The 12,149-nt window shown below is 47.9% G+C and overlaps 3 protein-coding genes across 3 annotated transcripts; 1 reads left to right on the top strand and 2 right to left on the bottom strand.

Annotated features, from left to right (window-relative positions):
* Positions 1 to 603: 603 nt before the first annotated feature.
* JR316_0006903 (uncharacterized protein) lies at positions 604 to 1,953 on the bottom strand (the record flags this gene model as incomplete). The annotated part of the gene is made up of 2 exons (XM_047892648.1): positions 604 to 1,082; positions 1,164 to 1,953. 2 exons carry the CDS (start codon positions 1,951 to 1,953, stop codon positions 604 to 606), a joined length of 1,269 nt encoding a protein of 422 aa, XP_047747930.1.
* A 795-nt stretch (positions 1,954 to 2,748) lies between these two features.
* Positions 2,749 to 4,841, top strand: JR316_0006902 (NudC domain-containing protein 1; the record flags this gene model as incomplete). Its single annotated transcript, XM_047892647.1, has 2 exons — positions 2,749 to 3,022; positions 3,112 to 4,841. 2 exons carry the CDS (start codon positions 2,749 to 2,751, stop codon positions 4,839 to 4,841), a joined length of 2,004 nt encoding a protein of 667 aa, XP_047747929.1.
* Positions 4,842 to 8,488: 3,647 nt separating this feature from the next.
* On the bottom strand, positions 8,489 to 11,513 carry JR316_0006901 (Lactose permease; the record flags this gene model as incomplete). Its single annotated transcript, XM_047892646.1, has 18 exons — positions 8,489 to 8,676; positions 8,736 to 8,770; positions 8,830 to 8,934; positions 8,991 to 9,175; positions 9,229 to 9,236; positions 9,302 to 9,309; positions 9,364 to 9,481; positions 9,603 to 9,677; positions 9,746 to 9,894; positions 9,960 to 10,009; positions 10,075 to 10,168; positions 10,231 to 10,330; positions 10,476 to 10,543; positions 10,657 to 10,717; positions 10,794 to 10,810; positions 10,933 to 10,977; positions 11,038 to 11,171; positions 11,313 to 11,513. 18 exons carry the CDS (start codon positions 11,511 to 11,513, stop codon positions 8,489 to 8,491), a joined length of 1,641 nt encoding a protein of 546 aa, XP_047747928.1.
* Positions 11,514 to 12,149: the final 636 nt, after the last annotated feature.

The raw sequence follows: 12,149 nt of genomic DNA, 5'->3' as shown, positions 1-12,149 counted from the left end.
ACACACACACACATCTTTACGCTTGCCTGTTATTCAAATTAAACCCAATACTCCACACTCCACACGTCGATTAGCGAACCCTGAATCGCAGATGCTTCAATGATTTGTACATGTACATGTGTACTCAGAGATTGTTGTAGATGAATGTAACTGTAACCCACCTCTCCAGTCCATTCCTACTCATTCATACGTAGCAAACAGTAACAATAACAATTACAGTAACGAAATTGAATGGATTCTGATGATAATGATTGTTGTATGTACCACATATAATTCTTTTTGTTCTTCCCCTCTCTCTCTCCTCTGTTCGATTTTGCCTCTCTTTTCGTTTATATATTTGTAGCCATACTCAAAAACCGAGTGGTCAATGATTGGATTGGCTTTAATGATAATTTGCTTGTCCTATTACCTGGTTTTCAACAATATGAAACGGGCTCAAAATGAGCCGGGGTTCGGCGCTTGTTGTTCAGGCGTCTATTTAATTAATCAATAACGTTGATATTGATGTCAGAGGATTGATTGTACCCGAAAGCATATTTACAAAATTTAACAAAGTTGGATTCGAAAGCTAATCGAAAGCCTATGTGCCAGAAGCCTGCTATGCTACCCACCGGGAGAAACGTGCTTGAAATTGAACCCCAGTGTAAAGTGTCTATCTGGATGCTTGTTCAGCCGACTCAGATGGACTAGTAAATCATCTCTGGTCAGCGTGGTAACAAAACCCTCTGAATCAGCTCCAACTCCAGATCCAGATCCAGCTCCGAGGTAGAACGCTGGTTCGACACACATTACGACGCGCCTCAACCCACAAAACGCGTCACCCGCCAACAGCGCGTCCAGGCTTTCAAGCCCCTCCGCGAGGTTCACCTTGTGTGTGAGTGTCGGGCACCGGATGTGGATGTGAAGCCTTTGCAGTGCGTGTTTGTGTTGGAGCGCAAGCAGAGTGTCGACGGTTTGTTTGAGTAGGTGTTCGGGGCGGTTCCATCGCCCTTCTGGATATTCCAGGTGCAAGACGCGGATGTGTGCGAGGGAGGGGGCGGACATTAGGTCCGCGACGGTGTGTTCGGATGTTAGGCAGGTAGCTTAGTGGACAACAACGCGAATGTAGAGAAGGCGAAAATGGGTTAGTAAGGCGAAGGATATGAACTCAAGAAAGAACATACTGTTGATAGAGAGGAGGTCAAGCGACCTAATGGTTTTGAGGAATTTAGAGAGGAACACCATGTCTTGTTTTTCCTCCAAGCTGATGTAGAGCTCTTTGAGGCCGGAAAGGTCTACATCTGGATGGTGTGATATAATACGATGAAGGGAATTGATCGACTTTCTTCGTACGTCCAGCAAGGTCAAGGGTGAAGTTATACGGTTTGGACAAGGGTTTTCTGGTATTCGATTAGCGATTGTCGATGCATGCAAACGGAGATGTCTGACTTGGGGTATGCCAGCAAACAGCAACAAAATAGGGATTCGTTGAAGGCGGTATATCTCGAGTTCAAAAAGTGTCGGTGTCTGCAGAAGATGATGTACGCAACGCTCCATCTCAGGGCTCATGTCGTTCCAATTCTCCGAAAGCTGGACACTCCACGCCATCTCGGAGGTGAGACGCAGGCTTGTAAGCGCACATAATTTTTGTAAGAGGGGGAAGAGAAGGTCGCCGTCTAAGCCCGAGCTGGTTGTGATATTTATAATTAGTTTTTGGATGTACGTCGCGACGGCAGGAGCACTGCTGAATAATTTGTCCATGCTCGAGATGGTAAGAGAGAGAATTCCAGACTCTAGAAATTCCTCGTGGATGCCGAGGGCAATTTTGGAGAAGACGCGTCGTCGAGAGGGTGTGTGCAGTGCGTGGCATGTTTCGGAGAGGGCAAATAGTGTTTTGAGCTCGTTTGTGGAGAACAGCTCATCTATGACCATGAACGCGATTTCGATGGGAATGCGGATGTGGTCTCGATCCATTTCTTGCCTTCAGGCGCGTCGAAGTTGAAATGGAACGGACTGCGTCATGAAAGTGAAGAGAAGGGTGATAAAGCGTTTTGAGATTTTGCCAGGGTTGCGGCGTGGTGTCTTCCGGTGCTACTTTGGGGGATGACAAATGGCATCATCGTTTAGCTAGTGACCAAATGATGTTTAGTTCATAATCGGTGGTTGGCAGAGTAAGGTTATGAGTTCTGCTGACCCATCTAGCCAATTAAATCATTTGCAAGTCGCAGGGACGGTCCAACTGCCCGAATCCCGCTGTGTCGAGCAGGGCAAGGACCACGCCAAGCAGAGTATAATCCAAACAATTCGGAAGGACACCTATTGTCCGGATCATGGATCTAAAAACAGGGCGACAGGCGAGCGGTAACGCGTCCAACAGCAACATAAGGATGTGCCGCACATAGTTCGACAAGTGATTGGTAACAGAGGCACAATTCAGAGTAACGCACAGGCTGGAAGCATGATACTTCGACCCCAGGTTAGAGCAGATACTAGAATAGATTCTATGAGAATTCGACTGCAAAGCTGGGTAGTAGCCTAGGGATGGACACCGCAATTGTGGTGGTGAAGAACAAATCTGACGTGCTCGTAAAGTTAACATTCACGTGACACACTTACGTTACGTCATAAATGTTACATTTACTATCACTCTCAGAACCTTCGAGATCACATCAACTGCGATTTACTCTTTATCTATGTTATAAACCTTTGATCTTGAAATTTCGAGCTTTACTGCCTCTTTCTTAACGTATATTCTTGCCTACTACAAAAATGGATTCATTCAAAGCCAACAGATCTCTCTTGAACCCAAAATTCGAAGGATATAAACTGGAACCCATTTATCAAGAACAGGCAGTTGCCAGATACAAGCTATCGCGGAGACCTACCCAAGCCACAGCATCAGGGAAGGTGCCTTTAACCTTCCAGGAAATGCGCAGTCGCATCACCCACAATCATCTCACCGTTGATAGTGAGACTGGCCGGGCGATCTATGTCGACGAAGAATTCAATGTATGTTTGATTGGGATCCCAATGCCAGGGGTGAGTCAACCTTTTTTCCTTGTACTAAATCAAGGTTGAGATCTATTCCATGTATACTTACTCGACTGTTCATACCAAAGTAGGGTATCACAGGACCCTCTTTCCAAATCGTCTACCAGATGGCCACTCCAATGGATACATCATCAGTCCCAGCTATCCAGAGAGAATATCCTTCATCTGTATTCCTCAGCCCAACTACTGTGGTCGTAACAGATGGAAATGGGATTCTATATGTCTTGCCCATTCGTGATAACCAGACCTCCGAACCTATAGGAATATTTACCTTGCCCACAGGCGGTGCTGTCGACGCGCCGTTCAGGATACATAACCTTTATAGGTCCTCCCCGGTCACCGCAGTCTTGTTACTCTCCTCACGACATTACGACCCCGAGGCAAAGAAAGTTACTTCAAATGCATCCAATTCAACCCCAGAGTTCGACATTTGGGCAGTGAAAATAAACATCTTTTCCCTCAGACCTAATAGCGAACCGCGCAAACTCGAAGTAATATGGCATCGACGCGGCCAGGACGTCCCCACATTCACTACTTTTGTCGAACAGGTCAATTCCTTCCTCATCCTTGGTGGGTCCACCTACCCCGATCCGGATGCGAAACCCCCCGCGAAACATTATGAGCCCACTCCTGACGAAATCGCGCCAATACCGCGTGCGGGCGAAAATCTCGACGCTACCACTACCACCACTCCGAATGATGTTGAACCGAACAAACCACAAAAACCTCACCCTTATTCATGGACTCAAACACCTGATGCTGTCACTGTGGCGTTCCCTCTGCCCTCCAGTACGCCGAAAAACAAAATCAAGGTTTTATTCACAACCCAGACTCTAACTCTACACGTCGACTCCTTCCCGCTTGAAAGTAGCGACAACACCCCTGCTCCCATCCCTCACTACTCGGCAAAGGCTCTGTGGGACAGCGTGAACACTACATCGTGTTTCTGGACATGGGACCGCGAAGCCGAGCACGCATATGGATTGCTGACTCTGCACATGGAGAAGAAAAATGAGGGTACAAGGTGGATGCAGGTATTTGCTGCAGCCGCTTCCTCCTTGGCCCATGATGAAGAAAACCCAGAGGTGCCTGAGACGCTGGACCCATCGGAGCTTTGGCACATTCGCGAATCACTCGAGAAATACACGGCTGCGCTCAAGTCGGGCGAGGACGCGTCGGGATTGGGTTTGGGAAGGGGCGTGCCTAGTCTTGTCGAAGGCGAGGCCGACGAAGAGGCCGACGCAGCTGTTGGCAGGAAGGTGTGGGCAACCTGGGTGGACATCAACGGCCACACACCAACATGGACGCGCGAGAGCTCGCTGCTCGGCAAGAAAGAGAAAGAAAACTGGGAAGACGAGCCGATCACGCTATTATCCACCCCAATTCCAGGTTCGACCACACCAACATCCATCGCGGACCTGCAGCTCATCCTGAAGCAAGACGTAGACGGAGCGGTGTTCTCCCTCGTCCCAGCCAACTCCGCTCCCGAGTTTACCTGGCAACACACGTCAACTTACTGCGCACTCGCGTTTGTCCTGGCGTCCAAGCAGGACACGCGGTTCACGCACCACATCCCGAGGCGCGGTGTGCTCGCGTTCGAGGGCGGGAGCCTGCGCGATCGCGGAGCCAATGTGTACATCTACCGCCCATCCAAGAGCGGCAAAGACAAGTGGGCGAAGCAGTCGGTGCTGCAGGTCGATGACGGGAGCAGTGGCGCGTTGTTGGGAGTCGGATGTGTAAAAACAGGAGATGGTGATGTCGTAGTGGTGTGCTTGACAGAGGGAGAACTGGTCCTCATCAACGGGATTTAAATTTGATAATGATTCTCCGAACGACACGAACCTGTGTAAGGTCCTTTTGAAGGATTTCTGTCTGTCCCGTCGTTCCCTTTCAGCGTTAACCACCGTCTCCAGACATTTGGCTAAGCCTGCTGCTCTCAATGGGCACCATGTCAAAGATCTCAACAGCCAAACACATGTTCTTCAACATAAACACAAATCGCGTATCACTCTACCCAGATCTCGCCCATTTTTTAGTATAACTTACATACGTATTAATCTTGAAGAAACGAGCATATCGTCGTTTCGTTGATTTTTAAATCACTGGCGTCAGACAGACCTTGGTATTTTCAAAAGGCATTGTCGCGAGTGGTTTGCAGATGCGGATACTGCATGATGAGATGGAGGAAAAAGAAATAATTATGCCCAAAAATGCAAATGCAAAATCAAAGAACTTGAATGAAAGAAGAAGAGAGAGAGAATCATTGGATTATCATAAAAGGTATGGAGCAGAGCAAAACTGATCGTGAGACTGGGTGTCGTAACGAAGGGGAGACGAGAGAGAGAGAGAGAGAAGAAAGCAGGTGCGATACAATGATTGTAAAGAGGGATGTTGGTTGTGAATGGGGAGAGTGTAAACGAAATGATGAGAAGAAAAAAACACGATAGAGATCATGAACGCATGCCATGGTACTCTAACTACCACCAGATAGATAAGCTAAAAAAAGACCTGGTCGATCCCAAACGAAAAAGAAAACAAAACGTAAGGAAAAAAGGCAAGCTGGAGGCTACAACTATATCTGTACAGAAGGTGCGGAATGGCGCGATATGGGGGTTCACGATGAGGAGAGGGGTGGTAAGGCAGTAAGGTATGATGACAAAAGCATAGTGGGGGGTTATACATAAAATACACGACCCCCGCACTACAAACGAACAGATTTTACAAACGAGAAATGTTACAAGAGAGTCCTGTTCGAATTGATCGTTTTCACCCGAGAAAAGAGATGATGACGGTGGTGAAGGTGATGAATGAATGATGATGATGATGACGACGACGAATATATTCCTCCTCCCATCCCCACCCCACTCAGCAAGAAACCCCCATTCTCTGCCAGACTCTTCCTCCGGTACCATGTATCGTCCCTTCCTCTAACCAGCCCATTAGGTGCTAGCCAACTCGGGAATTTCGATTACGGGTGTCTCATGCTCTGGTGTTCCTTTTGAATCACCATTCGGCAGTTTTGAAGGTTGTGAGGCATCTATATGAAAAGGGAAACAAAAAGGGCGATAGTCAAAATCATGTCTCTAAATCGCAAAACCGACAGCAAAGGGGATAGGCAAAGGGGATAGCAAGGGTATAAATGATAAGCGGGTAGGAGCGAGGAGGGGACGATGAATAAATCAATGGGTCAACGGCGGAAATACCAGGAAGATAATAGGATGATGGCAATAGAGCTCGATGAAAAGAAAAGCCAATAACCTGAAGATTGTTGCCCTTCCGCGGGCTTCGCATCAATATCTGTCTCGCTCTCGCCCTGGATATCTTTTTCGTACTCGTCCAGTTGCGCCTTGAGGTTCTTCGTCGGGTCCGGCGACTCTGCTCGTCCTAGTCCCAGCGTCTCCGTGAAAAACGATTGTCCACCGGGCATCTCCCGCTCGTCATCACTGCTGTCTTCGTCGTCGTCACTACTCCCGAACATTAGCTGCCCGCTGTCACTGATGATGCCGGCACCGGGCCTATACGAGATCCCCCCTGACGGGGAAAACGTCGTCACGGTCAACCCATACCGGCGCAGGAAATCTTCGCTCTCGAAGGTCTCCTCAGGTGTCTTGTTCTGCGAACGCATGTGCTCCCTCGCCTCAATAGCCTCCTGCCTAGCGCGGAACGACAACAAACGGCTCGGAGAGTATAGCTGTGGTGGTTTGCTTGGGGTGTCATACCCATACTTGGTCTGCACACGCTTCTTTACCCACTCGTACCACTCCTCCTTGGTGCGGCCGTGTGTGATGGCCACGATGAGAATCGTCATATTGTCACATCCGATTCCAGCTCCGGACGTCGTATCCGGCGCAAGACAGTGGTCGAAGATGTCTGAGCAGATGTCCTCTAGTTCCTTGTCTTCGGAGACCTGGTACCGGATGAAGTCGACGACTTGCTGCGACGATAGGCAATCCCAGATGCCTGAATAAAAGGTTCAAAAAGGCTTGAGCACAGATCAAGATGGCTCCGTTGGTGAGATCAATTACCATCGCAAGCCAACACCAGGAACTCGTCTTCGTCTGTTATCTCGTGGCACGTTACGTCGGGATCAGCGGTGATAATCTGTGCCTCTGGTCCGAGTGAATAATTCTTTTTAAATTCAAAATCTCCCAACGCCCGCGATAAGGCCAAGTTGCCTGGGTTGCAAATGTGTCAGAGTGGATCCCGATGACAACTAATTAACATGATGACGCACCATTAACCCGACCATACTCAATGTATCCACCAGCACCCGAAATTCGTGCCCGTTCAGCTACAATGCGTTGGATAAGGTTCTAAATGAATGCGAGACTGGCTTACTGTCGCTTGTTGGTTTGTGGTCGAAACTGAGAGGCTTCACCTCACCCTTAATACTAATTACTGACCGTGAATCGCCGGCGTTGGCCTGATATTGTGAGCATACGATCGACAGATGAATCGAAAAGGGACATACGACATATAGTTTATTATCTGAAGTTATTAACGCTGCGACAGCCGTGCATCCTGAAGGATCTCTGGTGTGCGCGGGGTCTAAAGGCAATAAAAATGGATGAATAGAGTAAAGGTACCAACGAGGAAAACACACACTTGCAAGAAGGTCTTCATCGGTGCCCAAGAACGCCTTTTTGAGGGCGACATCGTACTGCTTCTCTTTGTACGTCTCTTCGGAGACTAATCGTTTATGCACGTTTTGGCCGGCAAACTTCGCTACCGTCGAGCCTGGGCAAAATGATGAGCACGGGATCGTAAAAATGGAGCGCCCGTTATCGTACCGCCATGGCCATCATATACGGCGAAAAAGGTGTTGCTGTTGTCTCCTGTACCGTCCAGATCCAGGACTGCGGCGTGTGCGTCCTCCATCGCTAGACAGGACCGTTAGTCTGATGCCCATCTGGATTGTAGTGGTGCAGCCGGTGTGCTGCATCGAGGCAAATGACTCACTAACTCTCCACCCTTGCATATCAGAGATGGCATAGAAAAAGCGCTTATTGCTGCCCGTCTCCGTCGTTTTCTTGGTCGCTGCGATACGCCGCATGAGGGCACAGAACGAGATGTAGATTCAGAAAAGAACAAACCGGGTGAGGAGAGAGTTTGACCCTAATGCATAGAGCGTATGGGTTAGCCCGCGGAGATGGACTAAGGAAGAAATATGGCTAACCATTGCGGATATGGGATGCGAGGGTAGGCGGATAGAGTGGTATATGCAAGTCTCGGGGGATAGTCGTAGAGCTGAAGGAAGAGGCGGAGTAAGAAAAGAATGAGGCAGGTCGTGTGGTGCGTGGTGTACCCTAAAGGCCGCTAAGATGGACACTGCAGATTGCATCACAATCAGCTATGTATTTGCGGCTGTTTACAATTTCACTCTTTTCCTCCATTTCGATGAAAAAATTGCGCATAGGGATATATCGTGTACATGAACTCTCGTAACTATTTCGTTTCTTCAAGCACTGCCTTGTTCTCTCTTTCGGGACTCGCGCATCTCGCGCTGGAGTCGCTCGCTGTACTTTCGCGGACTATCATCCTCAAACACCTCATTGATCTCCTCCAAGGTGAAACCCTTCGTCTCAACCACGAAGAAGTAGATCACGATAACCTCGAATACATCCCAGATCAAGAAAATCAGGTAAACTGTGCGGCCAATGTATATTTAAGTAAACATGCGTTATAGATAGCCGGCATTATCGCACCTTTCCACCCGAGCTTTTGCAGCGCAACAGGAAGGCTACAGTTTTTCGCACCCCATCAATACGCGCTATCAAAGGCTCATCATCCGAGGCTTACCCAAATGTGTTGATCAGTGTCGCTACTTGGGCGACTATGCCCAGGAAAGCAAGCCCCTTTGCGCGAACCTGGTAACTCAGTACCTCAGCGGGGTAGAGTGCCTGCCTGTAAACCCGTCAGTACCCAGGCTGTACTGCGCAGCCGAGAAGGCGGTTACTCACATGGGCGTCCATCCGAACGAGAAGACGACCATGAATAGGTAGATGAATGTGATACCCGCGTTCGCTCTTGCGGCACTGCCAAAGTCGCTCAATAAGCCAGTTACCGTGGCTAGAATGGCCACCATAATGCTAGTGGCGAGCAGCAGCACTTTGCGACGACCGAAACGGTCAACGACAGCAGATCCCTGTGTCACCATAAGCGCCGGAAAAAAAAATTATTTAGCAAGACTGCACTCACTGTCAGAGCTGTACAATCCCCAAATTTTCCAAGTTTAGTCCGAGTTTCTGAATCAAACATTTTTAAAGCTTACCTCCGATACTAGACTATTGTTAGCACACGGATGGGCGTTAATAGCAAATGTCAATCACTCACTAGGATGTAACACTGTTCACAAAGTTAAGTGTTAACTGTTTGTTTTGTGAAGTTATCCCCGCATCTTTGAGCAAAATAGGGAGGAAGTATGTGATCAATCCGTTGCCACTGAGTTGACCTGTTAATCACGATATAAAATTTAGATATCCTCTCAATGTTCCTAGTATCAAGATTCATACCGAAAACACCTGGCCAAATGTGTTAGCTAAAGCCAGACCATTGTTATATTTTTCACTCACCAATGAGGATTACCATGTAAGCCTTGTATCTCTCCGCACGGGTAGTGAACAACGGCCTGAAATCCCACCATGTTTCTAAAAACGATCAAAGCCAGTTAACTACGTCCAACCAATTTAAAAGTAAAAGGCAAATTAAAGCTTACTATCAGCGCCGTCAATTTGGATCTTCTCCTCAATCTCCCTCATCTCCAGGTCAACAAGAGGAGAATTGGGATCATTCGTGCTGCTGTGGAACCTAGCCAGAATTTTCCTCGCTTGTTCAGTTTTGCCAATGCTGTACAACCACCTGGGGCTATTTCAACCAAACAGGTTAGAAAATCAATGTAGAAATTATAAACAGAACACTCTAGCACTCACGATTCCGGGCACAGGAACACAAAGATGACGTTGAGAGCACCAGGTACAAGCTATCATGAAGGAATCAGCTACATGGACATTTGACAGTTAATTGTCAACTAAAAAGTCAACGCACCTGGATGTACAAAGGAAGCCGCCAAGACATCTCGCTGTTGAACTTGCCTGTGGCCACCATCATCCCAGTAGCAGTCATCTGGCCAACATAATAGCTAAAACCACGCAGTCAAACCCCAACTTTACCTCTAAATTCACATGATTATATTTCGCTTACAACGAATTTAAAAACCCAAGATAAGCGCCCCGCGAATGGGCCGGGGCCATCTCCGCTAGGTATGATTTCGCAGAAGCGCCCGCACACGACGATCCGAGTCCTGATTAGGAAGTCAGTTGTGCGTTTTTAGATTTTTTATTTTTTTCCGTCTGGGCAGCATCATGATGGATCATGATCATATTTTTTTATTGATGCAGTGTGCACGCAATACGAGAGAGACCGATCATCGGACTGTAGGCGCTTACCTGTGAGGAAACGACCGCCGAGGAACATGCCTTTATCTTTGGCGTTGGCTGTGATTACGGCTCCGACACTGTTAGTTCGTAATACTTGTGGTTAGTTTTCATTTTTCATTAAGTTCATTAAAAAAATCATGTGTGCAGATGAAGGGAGTTTAAACGGAATAGAAACTTCAAATAAACTTACACCAAGACAGCGTTTCCGAAGAACATAGAGAACCGACGACCGAACCTGTCCGGGAAGTACGCTATGAAAGAAATTCATTAATTTGGTTTCTGGTTTAGACCTGGAAAGGTCCTTGAAGCATGGAGAATGTCGCTTACAAGCCGGGATCGTACCACTAAGTACATCAGAAGCAGCATCAGACACAAGCTTACGTTTCCAGTGAATAGAATTGTTACATACACGATAGAACCACTGTGGGCAACGCACAAGTCAAACGACTGATAAGCGCAAGATAACGAAACGGAGACGAGTACATACACCGTGAAAATTCCAAAAACAATGCTAACATGAATCCATCGTCAGCTACATTCCGTGGGGAAATGTGGGCGTAGAGTGTCGTACCTAGTCTTGCTTCCGACGCCATTGAGCCCAAAATATTTCTGGTACTGAACCATGCTGTTGATGCCCCCCATAACCGTCCCATCGAAACCGCTATCACCTGAACAGCAGCATACCACCAACGTCACCAGATACATCTACGCTAAAGGTCAACGCGCATTCTATTCTAAGACGCCCGTAGAGGGCGGTCAGCACGATAACCACCCAACACAGTGGAGCCAAAACCAACAGGGGTGGGATTGCACAGACCAAAAAGCGAGTAACCAGCTATCACTCACCTGAATAGCCGCCCAGCTGAACCTGCTGACGCCCGGGTCGACCTTCAACGCCTCCTGTAGAGCCATCTGCTTCTCCATCGGTGTCTGCGGCAAGATCGGCTTCCTGCGCTGCTTCTCATCGTGCGAGTCGATGTGTTCGATTTCATTTTTTGCATCGAGGTCTTTGTCGATAGAAGAGTGGGTTGGACTGTGGGTCCCCATTTCGCTTAGCTTGTATGTGGAGCTGGAAAGGGGCTGCGATTGCAACTGCAAGGTCGTTGTTCGAGACCAAGCAATATAATAGGAAGAAGTCAAGGAACGAGAAAACCCCAACTTGCGATGCAGCTTCTCTCAGATGCCCTTATTAGTAAGTTCCCAAACACCTAATGTTTGAATAATGCCATGTCCGTTAAATGGTGCCAAGAGTCTATCTTACGCAGACAGCATAGTAGAACAACGAAGCATTTGCAAGATATGGTCCGGAGCCGTACGGCTACGCCAGGTGGAATGTAATAATGCTGGAGCAATTATTCCGCCCGGAAATTTTATCTGTCTGAACAACCATTAAAACGACCTTTTGGAGGTAGAACGCAAGGTTTTCGAGCATTCTGTAGCACGTTGGCACGGTGGAAGTGGACCGCTAAATGGTATAATTCCATCCAATACAGTCTTATGTGCGGATATGACGACAGCCTGGGTATATATTTCTCGTAAAAGGGGTGTCAGGTGGTGCTTTTGAGTGATGCGGGAAGGAAGGAAGTGGTGAAGTTTTGAACATTTTGCTGGTAGTGTGGGGTTTTACACGACCTCATGGAGGAGAAGAATCCATGGTTAACATCAATGTCGCCGAAGTTGGCC

This window comes from Psilocybe cubensis, chromosome 6, assembly GCF_017499595.1.
Source record: "Psilocybe cubensis strain MGC-MH-2018 chromosome 6, whole genome shotgun sequence".
Classification (NCBI taxonomy): Eukaryota; Fungi; Basidiomycota; class Agaricomycetes; order Agaricales; family Agrocybaceae; genus Psilocybe; species Psilocybe cubensis.
This window is presented reverse-complemented; position numbering and strand designations above follow the sequence as displayed.